This window comes from Lithobates pipiens, unplaced genomic scaffold (assembly GCF_037356315.1).
Source record: "Lithobates pipiens isolate NorthernLeopardFrog02 unplaced genomic scaffold, aLitPip1_a1.2 Scaffold_1, whole genome shotgun sequence".
NCBI lineage: Eukaryota > Metazoa > Chordata > Amphibia > Anura > Ranidae > Lithobates > Lithobates pipiens.
The window spans coordinates 44916768-44931650 of NW_027507685.1; the positions used below are offsets into that span (position 1 = coordinate 44916768).

At 39.0% G+C, this 14883-nt stretch overlaps 1 protein-coding gene across 18 annotated transcripts in view; it reads left to right on the forward strand.

Moving 5' to 3' along the window:
- MAP7D3 (MAP7 domain containing 3) overlaps nucleotides 1–14883 on the forward strand; it is a 197071-nt gene that overhangs the window by 100353 nt on the left and 81835 nt on the right. For 2 of the 18 annotated variants that reach the window (XM_077490429.1, XM_077490433.1), the window contains 6 exons: nucleotides 449–553; nucleotides 1983–2078; nucleotides 4567–4662; nucleotides 5657–5782; nucleotides 7245–7393; nucleotides 10603–10733. In XM_077490429.1, the coding sequence (XP_077346555.1) occupies nucleotides 449–553; nucleotides 1983–2078; nucleotides 4567–4662; nucleotides 5657–5782; nucleotides 7245–7393; nucleotides 10603–10733 (703 nt within the window). The remainder of the gene's footprint in view (nucleotides 1–448; nucleotides 554–1982; nucleotides 2079–4566; nucleotides 4663–5656; nucleotides 5783–7244; nucleotides 7394–10602; nucleotides 10734–14883) is intronic. The other 16 variants (XM_077490432.1, XM_077490439.1, XM_077490438.1 and 13 more) reach the window with 12 other exon arrangements.

Sequence of the window (14883 nt, forward strand, 5' to 3'; positions counted from 1 at the left end):
TTTTTTAATTGTATGTTTTAGTGTGAGAAATCTTCATTTCAGGCTCCCCTCCTGATCTTTATGGGGGATTCTTCTGAGCACCATTAACTCCAGCATGTATTTTTTTTTTTTTTTTTTTTTTTTTTTTTTTTAGTTTCACACAGAATTCTGTATATTTTGTGCATGCGGTGAAGTCCTTCATCTCTATTTTCTATAGAAAGAGAAAGTTGACACTTGTTCTTACTAGGATTTTCAAAAAAATCTTCATGGAAAGATTACTTTTTATACCTAGTAGACCCTTACTTGGCTATATCCTTTCCTGATCTTTGAATACCTTACTCGTTTGTAATTGTTGGGCTTTGCCATAACTTACTGCCTTTTTGCTTGCATCCAAAGATATGTTTTTTAAAAGTTCAGAACGTTTTGTATATCCGTTTTCATTTTTTTTTTTTTTTTTTTTTCCCTTTAGCAAACAAACGCTCCATTTCAGCATCTAATTTAAAGCAGGCAGATAGCCTTGTGAGTAAGCGATTGTCCTCTTCATCTGCCACTCTTCAGACTTCATCAGAAAAAGGTAATTTTTTTTTTTAGGATGGCTAACAATATTGGTACATACAAGCTGAGCTTTTACTGTACTGCAATTTAGGCTAATTTTGCTACCATCATAGAGAATGATGAAATTGAATATTTATCCATTCTAAAATGTCCATGCCTGTCTTAATTTTTTTCATGAAACAAACCTAAATGCTCTGAATGCCTAATATTACCTTTATTAACCCCAACATTTTTCCTTCATATGCCTTTTTGGAATGGTTACTGGGCCAAAATTGGTCCCATGCCTCTAATGGATGGCGATGTCTATCATTTGTGATTCCATAGAGCTGTTAATGCTGCCATGTGTGGCTCAAATTTTAGCCAGTGTCTAATGAATTAGCTGAAATTCAAGCCATGGGTGCTTTTTTTTCAGCATCACCCAGCCCAACAAAAAACAATTTAATTGACTCGTGGAAGGACCCGGGTGGACATTTTCAGCCGCACATGACCTGCATGTAATTGGATGCAGGTACTTTTTGAGGATTTTGACAGCCTTGAGCGCCAGCTTTCTGAATACATTAGCCGAGAGAGGAGATTTGCTAATCCCTGCGGTTTAGCGTAGCTAGAGATGTCTGTTCGATTTCTTACATTCAGCCTGCAAGCTTATCCTATTGTATATGTATGGGCAGCCTTAGGAATATATGTGTGCTAGGTGAGTGTTTGCTGAGATGTATTTTTAAAATTACTTTTTATTACATTAGCATTATTATCTCAGGTACTTATATAGGGCTGACAAATTACGCAGCAATTTACATATATATTGCATATTCACAGCTTACAGTCTAAGATCCCTAACTTACATTCATACATAGACATATTAGTGCCAGTTCAGACATGTTTTTTGGAGTGTGGGAGGAAACCAGAGTGCCCAGAGGAAACCCACACAGGCAGAGCATGAAAACTCCATGCAGGTAGAGCTTTTGTTGGGATTTAAACCGACAAACTTAGTGTTGCCAGATGGAGGTGCTAGGCACTTAGCCACTGTGCTGCCAAAGGCTAACATGCTCACTTTGACGCAGTGCACAGGTGATGATTGATCCAATTGTGAAATTGCATAAACCCAACAGTTCTGGGACAAGCAACAGCTTCAATTTAAACAAGTTTATAACGGCAAGGGATTTCATTTTAACACTTTAAATGCCGATATATGCTACATATATGCTACATTTGTCGTTGGCAGAGAATTGGATAGCCATGGCGTATGGAATATTCCTGTCTGGTTAAAAAAACAGGATTCATCCACCCTGTGTGTTATTTGATCTTTGACATTCTATAGGGGGTTCTACTTTTCATTAGATTTGATATTCTTTTAATATCTTCAGACATATCAATTTGTTCTGTACTACAGGACTCTCAGGTCCACTTATTTTTCCCTTTGTCCAGACTTGTTAACTTTGCATTTTTCACAGGTACCAAGCAGAGAAGTTCATCATTAAGCAGACTGAGTAACAAAACTCCCCTCAGTCCACAGCCCTCCTTGCCTAGGGTTTCCAACCAGAACAAAGGTGCATAATTTAGTTTATATATACTAACTTTATTGATTTTTCTGGCCAACTCTAACCAGTTTTAGCTTTTTGCGGTTGCTGGCTAGGTAAATTACTTGCTGTGTCCTAATATTTTAGGGACGTCTGCTTTAAGATTGATACATTTGTTGTAACCTTGTGGATACATATGTGAGGTTCAGTCTTCTGTGGGGGAAACGGTCTTGAAATAAAAGTTGTTGTCCAGTAAAGTGCCTACCAAGCCCAACTAGAGCATTGAAAAAATTCCACCATTGCTGACCTCCTTTTAAATTTGCTAATAAGCCCAGCTCTGTTTTGGACCAGGAGATTTGACTTCACTTGCTGCATGCCCTGTTCTGGTGACTTGACTCAAAGTATGGAGGACAGAGATGGCCAGACAACAAGCACTTTGTGGAGTAGGTCAGCAGTAGTGGGTGTGTAGTAGTAGTAGTAGTAGTCCTGCACTCCACTCTTAATTTCAGATAGCAGACCATTTTTAACAGTTTTACTTACAGCTTTCAGAGTTTGTAGAAGACACATAAAGATACGTGTAATGAGGCAACTTTCACGCACAAAAAATCTTTAGGTTGGCTTCACACCTATGTTTTGGTAACCTCGGATTCAGGGTGCTTGGTGTGTGTTATGATAAAATGATACAGGCATAAAATTTTATTGCAACACACTTATTTCAATGCCCGACTGCATTGCAGCACGCTGCTGCACATAGTTGAAATAATGTGATTTTCAAAAAGTTAAAAATATATGTTCGGCACTGCAATGTGCACACTAGCATGTCCATTATGTGCACCACAATGCCCTGCCTGCAGGCGAGAATGGGCCCTTAGTGTCGTGTGAATGGGCCCTTGGTGTGTTTGTGCACCTCATTGCACACATTTTGAATAGCTGCGATTAGAGGCTGATCATAATGGGTTTATCTTCACTTCCTGTTCCATACCCAAAACAGGCATTGATAGAAAATCCCTGCAAATTAAAGGAATCTGTTTGGGGCCCCCCAGGTCACCAGAATTATTTTCCTCATTTGAAGTTTTCCCCTGTATTATTGTTTTGGGAACAACCCCCCCTTCCCCCCCCCCCCCCCCCTCAACTTTTGATGATAATGGTAAACAGGACAAATGGAGTGAATCTCCCCAACAGGGAGAGAGGTAGCAATAATCAAATCCTTCTCCACTCTGTCCAAAACTAAAAAAAAAGGTTTTACCTTTTAGTTTTACTTAAATGCATTTCTATTACAAAGTATATACTCACAGCTTTTTGTAACAACAGATTTGCTTGAGGTTTTCATTAAGACACTCCTCGCTTGATACTGTGTCAAGTCACAGTGTTGCTGGACTTGTGCTGGATTATCAATATGGACAATTGAACACAATTTAGGTGAAACTGCAGCAAAGCAAGAACTTTCATAGATCATAGGGCCTCTGAAATTAGGATTTTTAGAGGTACAGTATGTACCCACTAAGGTCATACTACTCTTTAGCAACCTGGATGATCAGACACAAAGCAGAGTTCATTAAGAGCCAATCAGTACTGGCAGGAACTGTAAAAATCTGCATGTTGCAGTGCTCAGGAGTTTGGGCGCTGTAGGGGTTAAGTGTGCCCTAGGGAGTGATTCTAACTGTGGGGGATGGGCTGTATGTGACACATCACTGATCATTGCTCCCCATTACAGGGAGCGATGATCAGTGACAGTGTCATTAGGCAGAACTCTGAGACCGGCTGTCGGGCTCACGGAGCTTGCGTGCCCGCTAGCCAAGCCTCGCGAGATCACGTACAATAACGTGATTTCGCGCCGCGGGACCAGCTGCTGCAGTATTAGCACAGAAAACATATATACAGTACATGAGCAAAATATTTACAAGGCGCCATATAAAAGTGTAATAATTGAGGTCCTAAAGCATTTGAATACAGCAAATGACGCAAATATGCATGCAGCATACCCGATTCACTCCTTACACTACTCCTACCACTCTCTACCAGTGTAAATTCCGCCATACAGGGGATTATAAGGAATCGGTACCAAAAAATTTAGCTACTTAGACTATTTGCATTGAAAATAGTGATTTATGTCTAATAAATACCTGTATTCATGTCTTTATTTCCATGAAGTTCAGCTTTTACTTTAGGTATCCTCAACCAAGTATTTTCTACTTTCAGCTTGTGAAGTAGAACAGTAATGCCAGTTGAAATGATCATTGTGCTTATCGAGCTTCAGAAAACCCTTTTAGGGGCTGCTGGCTTGTGGCATTCTTCTGTTTGTGTTTGGGAGAATAACCAGGTACATCTGTGAGACTGCTTCCTAGTGAACAGAGGTTGGCACAGGCTGTAAAGGGCCTTTTAAACTGGTATTTTATTTGGCTTCATTGCTCATCTCTGAAGTTGCCTTTTCACTTTGTTTTTTTTTTTGTTTTTTTTGTTTTTTTATCTTAATAGTGTTTTAGAGTGAAAATATGTATTTTATTGATTTGACATTTAGGTGGAGCACCACAGAAGAGAAGCTCTTCGCTCAGCAGATTGAATAATAAAAAATCTTCTTCACTTGTAGAGGGTGTGAAGAAGGAAGAAAACTCAGGTGTCTGTTTAATCAGCTTTGTGTGCTTAGCACGGCTTCAGACTGACAGTCGCTTACCATATCCCAGCACCAAGGCTTCAAATCTGCTAGATAGGGTTTAGCCAAGTGCAAACATTGCGCAGCGTAAAATGACACAATGTGTTTGGATTACTAAAACTGGAGAGTGCAAAATCCTGGTTCAGCGGCACATGGTAGCCAATTGGCTTCCAACTTCAGCTAATTCAGTTAAGCTTTAACTAAAAAAAAATTACTCCCAAAATTAGGAGGAGCTGTGTTAAGTATGAATACAAAGATGACATAAGCTCTCAATAAAAAGGCCCTTTATGTTAAAAGCTTAGAATAATATGCTCTAAAACTGCAAAACTCTACCACTCTAAGCAGAGAATCCATCCACAGGATGAGCAGATGTCATCTGCAGGCAGATCTGTCAGTCTGTAGCCAGCAAAACAAACTTGTGACATGTATTGCTGTAGTCTTCTAACAAAAAATAATTGTTTGCTTGAAGCCAGTTATGTAATAGCTTGCTGCTATATGAATCCTCCGCTGTCAAATTCTGCAGAACTAACCTTTGTTTCCTACAGGATGATCCCTGTTTCGATTTAATTATGCATTATTTCTATGCATCTGCTCTAGTCATTGTCCTCTAACATTCTAACAATAGTTTTTTTTTTCAGCGAGGCCTTGACCAGAATATTAAATGGTCCTTTTTTTTTTTTTCTGCATGATTAACGCTCCAAACTATGTATTCGTAAACATGTTTATTTTTAAGTACTTAATCTTGTAAAATGTTCATATTGAAATATGAAATGTTGAATAATTGGCTCCTTCTGATGATAAGTTTGATATGTTGTCTGTAAATGCTATCTTTCTTGCTTCCTTTCCACTTTTAATGCTATTTTCTCTTGGTGCTTGATGCTTTTGATCCCATTTCTGTATTTTCTCTTTATTGGATTGCACATGTTCGTGACAACGCCCATTTGGTTTGTTTATTTAGCTCATCGCCCCCAGACCAGTCCTCTGGATAGTAGTTTAATCAGTCGCCTCCTCGCCCCCACTCAGTCTTCCCTAGCTAGGAGTAAGAGTGCTGCCACATTATCAGCTGATGGAAAAGATTCGCCAGGTAACTCCAGTAGTGTGGTAATTGCACAAGCATCTTCCCACCTGAGTGCTCCACATTACTATGTCATTTTGGAGATCTGTATCCTGTAGCATGCAGCATCATGGAGAATGCCCCAACACTGCATTGTAATAATTTTTTAAACCTTATTACTCACTGAACTCTGGTATCCGTTATTTGTATTATTTGATCCACTTCAGTTAACAGGGCTGAAAATTCTGTTTCGCAGTAGCAACAATGGTAGGCCCCCATCACCTTCCTTGGTTCCCATGATGTAGAAAAATAGTAACATGTCTGCTGGGGCTAAGCCCTTTCAGAATTTGTTTCCCTGTGAATTCTGGTGTGCCCTTGCAACCATAGTAGTGTTACGTGTTACTACAGCCCCACTGGCTTGTGTTTATTTTTAATAAAAAAAAAAAAAAAGTTTAACTTTGGTTAACAATCTGACCTTGTATGCACATAGAACAATCTTTTGTGCATCCCCTCAAATCGGAAATTGTATCATGCCACATCTAAATATGGCAGTCTCCCCCCCCCCCCCCCCCCATTCCACTTTATTCTAAAATATTGGGTCTCTTTACTAATCTGGAAGCTTTTAAACTCTTATGAATATTCTGTTTTAAATCTTTAACAATGAAATATATTGAGAAATATTTAAGGGAGAGAGTTGTGTCCACAAGCCAAAAGTACATTCTGATGATACAGGGGGTCTTGTGTACATAAACTGAAGGTTTGGGATTTGCCTGTATTCATCTGTTGGTTTGAATCTAAAATGTTTGCATTCTATGCATTTAATTCATTGTCGTAGCCAGAATTCCTTAATTGAAAGGGATATGCAGCCCTGGAAATATATATATTTTAGCAACAGATTTTAGAGAAAAATATACTTTGCCATGGTTCTTTACAATTGCCTCTTGTTTTTGTAGAAGCACTTGGCTGATTTTTTTTGGCTGAGTAGTTTATAGAGAAGACTTGGGCATGTAGGAGTGATTCCTAAAATGGATTCTATAGTCTTGACGCTCAGCCAAGACTATCGCCTACTGTTTCTGTGAAATATAGACATTTTCCAAATGTGCATCAGTGTGATAAGATCTCTTAAATTTGGCAAATCCTCTTTAACTGTGAACATTTTAAATTTACATTTCTGAGAAAATTTGATATTTCTGATTGGATGCAGCATGTTATGTTAATTAGTATACATCCTTTCACATACCGCACAGTAAAACGGCTTAGTAAATAGACCCATCCACGTTGTTCATTTTCTGAAGGGGTTTTTCTTCCTGGTACTGTTGCTTGTGTACACTAAACGTGTGGTGATGGTGTTTTTGTATGAGCTGCTTCACTGCTCACTGTGGTTAGCTTTCTTGCCATTTCTAACACACAATCTCTCTCTTTCTCTCCTCCTTCCTCTGTTATGCTCTGCACTTGGCTCTGTTTTCTCCTGTCAAATTCTTAACTTTTATAGAATCTCACCTCTGTCCTCGTTCAGCTTCAGCTACTACCATCAATACCCCATCCTCCGCCTCTAAAGGTCCTATGCGTAGCCGCAGCATTGACAGATTGAAGTCACCTCAAAGTGCAGCCTCCGGTGCCAGCTCCTCTGAATCGAGCCAGGTACAAAAGTACAGTAATTCTACATTAAAACATTATACTCTGAGTAAAGTGGTGGCAGCTATGTTTTTTTTTTTTTTTTTTTTTTTTTTTTATTTTATCAAAGTACAGCTCAGCATGCAAACTGCACAACACAGTTTATATCTGAGCAATACATTTTACCCTCCCTCATCCCCACCTCCCACTTTCCCATCACCCCTGCCCACCCTACCTCTCTCTTTAGTAAATTCTGTTTTCACCCGTATCCCCTCGTTCCCCCTAATCTCCAGGCAGCTATGTTTTAAGACCCAGAAATTACATATTGAATCTGGTTACTTTTTTCTGGGTTGATATAAGTGGGTTCAGTCCCCTGTCAACCTTTCAAGTAATATAGAGATTCGATCAAGTGTTGAGTGCTGCCATTGCTCAGCAGAAAGACGTTGCTAGCTGAGCTGGCTAGTGAGTGATTTTACTCATTAAAGTAAATATGTGGCCATAGCAAGTGCATGAAGCCAAGATTTGTATGGTATGGTTGGCATCCTGAATTTTCTTCTCCATTTGTTGTGAAACATCCTTCAACCCCTGAAAATTAAAGTGCTCTGTAAGCAAACAGCAACTACCGTCTATGCATACATGCATATTCTGATTTTTATACCTGTTTTCTGGCCCATAATTGATTGGCGGTCTCATTAAGCAACTATAGAGTGGGAAGGAGCCACTGTCAGTAAACTAGTCATTTGCTTATCAAAGCACCCAAAGTGGAGGTAGGGGGGTGGGAAGGAGAATGCACATTGTATAACACAATGTGCTAGCTTCATCTCCATAGTGTGTGAGTGGTTCATGTGTTTTTTTTTGGGTGCTTATTCACAGGCTACAAAAACCGCGTCACAGTAGATTCAACAGTTTTTTCTATTTGAGTTGAAAATAATCCAAGGCTCATCTATCCAATGACCAGACTTGCAGTAACTGCATTCATTGTAAAATCACTTATGCTATCCATGTGTCCTGCTTAGTCATTCTACATCTTTCAGACTTGACCATATTTGTGTAGTATGAGATCTATTAAATATAACTTGGCACCAGTTAAGCAGACCAGATTCTCTGGGATATTAGTACCTATCATATATTTCCCTTCACATGACATATGGAATCTTAACATTTTCTACCATGTTTAGTCCTTTCCTTGCAGAGTTTTTATGTCACCAACTAAACTAGTCCCTGTTGTACAAATGTTTTACACTTAAAACCTCTATTTTAAAAAGCGTCTGTTTTGTTAAGATTATTGAAGCTGCATAGAATCTGTCACAATGGACAGGCAGACTGTGACGGTATATATTTTTCATGGGATCCTCATCTTAAGGTATTGTTTTGTGACACTTAAAGATTTTTGTATATTGTCATATCCTGTAACATATGTGACCCCCTAAGAACTGTGCTACCAGCTAAAGAAATTTTACACACCTGATTTAAGCCACTTTTAGAATCTTTGATGGAACTGTGGAGTAGATGGGAGCCTACTACAGATAATGGGGGTATGTCAATTGAAGCTTTACTAACATATTTTTGTGATGGTATGTCCCTTTTTTTAAATGGCCTTTGCCAGAAAAAAAAATCCCTGTCGACTCTTTGCATTACGAACACACGTCAGATTCAGGTAGTTCTTTTTTGTGCCACTTTTACAAAATGTCTCCATCACTGCACTAAAAAAAATCAAATTACTTTTACTTCATAGTGTTAGACGATCTTTATGCAGTCCCCTGAGCATTTTGTAGCCAAAACTCAGAGCTGTTTACTAACAGAGCTAAATGTAGTGGTTGAGTTTTGCAGTCCTTTGAGCAAATCATTATTTTGGTGAGGTGTGACAATTTAACTCCCAGAATTCCCACGGCATAGCACTGTGATGGTGAGTCACACAGCCATTCGCACTCGAGCATATTCTATCATGTTCTAGCTTGCACCCGCCTTGGTCGCACATTTGATTTAGTCCTTGTGGTATTAGACAAAATAACGTGTGTGTTGTGCTGTTGATGGGGAAAAGAAGTGACCGGAATCTGGAGCAGCGGATTAGCATCAAGTTTTTCATGAAAATTGAAAGTGCGAGAGAAACTTTAGCTTTGTTAAAACGGGCTCATGGTGAACATTCCATGAATAAAGTAAGTGTTTTTGAATGGCATATGTGGTTTAAAGGGTGGAAAGCTGTCCATGATCCCGCAAGAAGTGGGCAATCAAAAACGCAAAGGACTCGTGCAAATGTGGACAGAGCACAAACCCTTGTACGCTCAAATCGAAGATTGTGTGTGAATAATCGCAGGGGAATTGAACAGGAAAACTGTGGAAGATTCTAACAGAATTTGGGAAAGAGATTTCTGCAAAGATGGTGCCTCGAATCTTGACAGTAGATCAGAAAGAAAGAGAACATAGTCTTCAAATTCCATATGGTCTTTTGAAGAATGTAGAGTTGTTTGATAGGGTTATTACTGGTGATGAAATATGGTGTTTCCAGTATAATCCGGAAACAAAATTGCAGACTGTGTAGTGGAAAACAAAGAATCCAACTTGCCAGAAGAAAGCAGGTGTTTCTCATTCTCGGTTCAAAACCATGCTGGTGTGTTTTTTTTTTTTTTTTTTTTTTTTGTTTTTTATCGCAAGGTAATAGCTCACTATGAGTTCATAGAACATGTTACAACAGTCGACCAACATTTGTTACTTTGAAATTCTAAAAAGGTTACGGGAATCAGTTCAGAGGTAAAGACCAGAACTCTGACTTGACAAGTGGAGTTTTCACTATGACCATGCTTCTGCACATGGTGCGTTAAGTGTTTGAGCTCCTGGCCTAAAAATGTATCCTGAAACTTGACCAACCTTATTCCCCTGACTTGGCACCCTTCAACTTTTGGCTGTTTCTAAAATTAAAAAATGCCTTAAAAGGAAACCAATTTGAGGACATTTCGATCATCCAGAACTCAACAGTTACTGCGCAGCGTTCATATAATGAATTCCAGGTATGTTTTCAGCAGTGGCACAATTGTCTAGAAAAGTGCATGGCTTCAAGAGGGCACTACTTTGAATGTGACACCAGCCGATAGTGTATAGGTAAGCAAACCTTTATTTTTTTGGTACATTCCGGGAATTAAATTGTCACACCTCATCTATACCTATTGCCACTAGTGCTATGGCAGACTTGCAGCCGATTTGTAGGGTATTCTAAATAAGATGTGAATATGTTTCATTAGAAACCAGAGAATGAAAAATCATCACCTCCTTCTATTGGGAAGCGCCCTCCGTCTCCTAATGTGACACTAAACAGACGATCTGCTTCTCCAGCTGGTACTACAAAGCGAGCTCCCTCACCAACACTTGAAAAGTAAGTGTTTTTTGTGTATTTGTTTCTAGTGAAAATATTCTATCCTAATTGTACTGTACAGGAGACGGGCTGGATATCCATTGATCCTGGGTTTTAGGCTGGTACCTTCAGGTAAATAACAAAACTTTGGGAGACATTCCCCCCTATATCCCTACCCCACTCAGTGAGTCCTCGGTATTTTGCTAGTGTCTTAAGGTGATGAATCTTTTTGCAGTGTAAACTCTTCAAATTTGATGCTAAAATTCAACCACTGAGAACCTAATCTAAGGTGGATGACCAGGCATTACATCACACCACAGGTCACACACTTTACTGCCATGTCCACCTAGAACCACCACAGGCACTTCCTCCCACCTTTTTGTCACAAGGACTTTGTGACAGGACAGTCACCACCCTGGTTTTCTTCTCTGGCATAATTACCCCATTTCCGCATCCTACTCTGTGCATACCCTATAGGGAAATACCCTCACCTGTACCAATGGCAGAAACCAGGAAAAAGAACCACAGCCAAAGATCAGGTAAACATCGCTCTGCCAAATCCCACGCAACCAGACTTTTATTTTATTTTTTTCACAAACTTTATCACAAACGTTATTTTGGCTGTGTAAACATAATGTACAAGTACTGAAACAGAAAATGAATGTTGTATCATAGGTTTATGCCTCTCCAGAATCGTTATAACTGATGCAGTTGTGGCACGATGACTATAACTTGTCTTATCTCAGTAACATTAGCAGACAGTGACTTGATCAATATGACCCCTTACAGATCATAGAAAGTGTTAATTGAAAACTTGTGCAGATTTTCGCAGATGAACATCAGATTCGAAGGTCAAAGAAAATCTTAGTATGTCTAGCTCCAGCAGTTACATGTGCTCAGAACAGAAACTAAAGAGACACCGACAAGAGGGTGGAACTAGCTATACACAGCATCTCCTAACTATGGAATGAGGGACGGACACATTTAGTTAACTATAAATATTTATAGTTAATAGTGCACTGAAATTTGTGATTTAACCACTTTCCGACTCTGCTATAGCCAAATTACGACTACAGTGCAGCCAGCTAGTTCTGGAATGCCGTTATGTGACAGCCTCCTGTGCTCGCACGTTTTGTGCGCCCCCTGGGGCTCGCATTTGGAAGTGTGCAGCTGCATTTTACCATGTGATTGCTCCATCCAGTGACGGAGCGATCACTTTGTCAACTGGCATTATACCCAGTACAGTTCTCTCCTAACACCGATACAGCGTGTGAGGAGAGAGACATCCTGCAGCTGCATGAGTTGGCTTGATTTAATGTGCCCTAAGATAAAATATGCCTGGTCAGAAAGGGGGTATAAGAGCCCCGTAACCAAGTGGTTAAAAAAAGCCGCATTGCTGTGTAAACAAAAAAAAGTGACAGTATTTATTAACCGCTTCCTGAGCGCCGCACACAACGATGTACGTCGGCAGAATGGCACGGACAGGCAAATTGGTGTACAGGTACGTCCATTTAAAACTGACGCTGTGCCATTGCGTGTGTCCGGTCGCGGGTCCCGCGGACTTGATCGCCGCGGGGATACCAGCAATCATCTCACGGGGAGGCTGAACAGGGAGATGCGGAAGTAAACAGCATCTCCCTGTTCTGCCTAGTAACAAGTGACGCTGATCTCTGCTCCCTGTGATTGGAGCAGAGATCAGTGTTCACGAACACAGCCACGCCCCCCACAAAAAAATGTATTAATAAAAATGCCATAAAACTATCCCCTATTTTCTATTGTCAATTAAAGCGACGCAGTGCCGAATCGCAAAAAGTGGTCTGGTCTTAAGCCAGCAAAATGATCCGGTCTGAAAGTGGTTAAAGAACAATTATTTAGACACTATGGGATACAATGTAACATATTGTTACTTTTGTATCATTCTGTTTTATTTATCTACAGATCAAAGGGATAAACTTTAATCAGTTTTTTTTTTTTTTTTTTTTTTTCCTGTTTGTTCTGCTCAATAATAATTTACACATTTTAAAATTTATTTAAATGTGTTGCATTTAAAGTGGAAAAAAAAAAAACTTTCATTTGTAAAGCTTTGTACCAGAATCATAATTTATGTAATTTTAAACAAGAAAAATACCAGAATAAAATGCACACTTTTATTGCAGTAACGCTATTTATTTTTAAACTAACATTGGTCAAAAAGAAGTGTGTTTTGCTTATCTTGTTACGTTTAATTGTCTAAGGATTGTGGAAAAAAATTGTTGCAAGACGATTATGAAAAAAAGCCTTGTTGGTCCTATATGTATTACCTCGTCCATAGCATAAATGTAAAAATTGCTTTGGTCCATGGGGGTGAACAGGTCTGTGGGTTGAAGTGTGATTCAGAGTTATCAAAGCACCAACACAGGATGGAACTGTGGGAGCTTGTAGTACATTGCCACGTCCTAAACGTCAAATAACGAAAGTGAAAAAAATTACTTTCTAGGCACCAATCATAAGAGATCAACAAACTTTTATTAACAATTTAATACATAGAGATAAAAAAAGATACTTTTTAAAATACTGCAGTGTTACTAGAGTGGTAGCTAGACCTTGTCAGTATTGGTCATATATGTCAAAAACATATCCTATTGTATGGCTAGACTATAATGTAACAAAATAAGCTCTACATGTTTGGCGAAAATCAGGAGAGAAAAAGACAATTGTATCGCAGTAAAACTATATATAAGTAAGTAGATGGTCTCAGAGTATGCACAAAGCTCCAAAACTACCCAAGAGCAAATGAATGGACACACAGCATGCAAAGTGCGCAACGGGTGATAAGTTGGGGCGTGCCAGATAGAAAATGTATAAAGTATATCTATCAAGATGCACCAAAGAGAGGAGATTACAATACCTAGACTGTATAGGCAAAGGAAAAAGACAAAAAAAAGATATAAAGATAATTGGGAAGCTACGCCCATATTTGGATATTGTCATGCGTTGGGATAGGCAGGATTCAACAAGTGCCTTCCTTGGTATAAACCATAAATACTTGTAGATTGAGGATAATCATATGGCTTAAAATGTGCTTAGCGGTAAAAACATGCCATCTATGAAATATAAGGGACCAAATTAAGAGTGGACCTCACAGTATATGAATAATGGAGTATAGCCTCACCTGATAACTGTACTCGGTACATAAATGTAATGCCAGTATCAATGCAGCTGGACAGGTACTACAGCCAGGGAGGTTTGCATCATATAGGAGTCTTATTAAGCATGTCACTAAAACTTAGAGCACAGAAAGCACAGAGAAGGCAGATCCACACCATCTATAAAGATAGGAATGTCTCCGGTAAATCTAAAAATTATAATGGTACCACCAACCGCTGAATATAATATCTACCTAGAAAAAAATAGATTTGGTGCCTGGATCTACCTAATTTAATTAAGATTATTACATTTAGAATTTATTAATCGGCAACTAAATTATAGACTAAGATTAGTCAGAAACCGTGACTCCCCGGTCTTAGAGCATATCAAAACAAACGGGGAGAAATTAAACAAGAAAAAATTCCCCCAAGAAGAACAGCAGGAGACCTGTTGCTAGATTTAATATAAAACATTTTAATATTAGAAAAAGAACAAAATATAAGAAACGACTTCAAAAAATTCCTATAGCGAAGAGAGATCACATAGGCAAAACCACAGAGAATTAAAGAGACAACGTCTATTTTAAAAAGGGGAAATACAGCTTCGATCAAACAATTTAAGCAAAGGGGCATATAACTATAGTCCATGTGTGGGTGGTTTGTGCGTGCAATCAAAGCTGAGTAGAGACATTATATTTCAGCAAAGCAGGGAACAGAATGGTAATGCATTATTTTAGCACTTATATAGAAAGCATTTCATAGGTCAACTTTGTTTCACAGAGCAGTCTGGCAGCACAGTGTGATTCTTTCAGCACATAAGCACATACCTTGTGCCATCAGGCATTAGTGAGCATATTGGTATATACTTAGTTCAGCAAAATACAATGGATCAAGCAGGGGAAGCAAAGCAGGAGCAGAGCAAATGCAGAGCGTCGCATGTAATCAGAGACTGTATTCAAGCGTTCTTATGTCAGTCTTTTAAGACTGCTTACCGCTTCCTGCCTATTAGATTATTTGTCCCATTAGAGCTGAAAGTCCACCTCTTG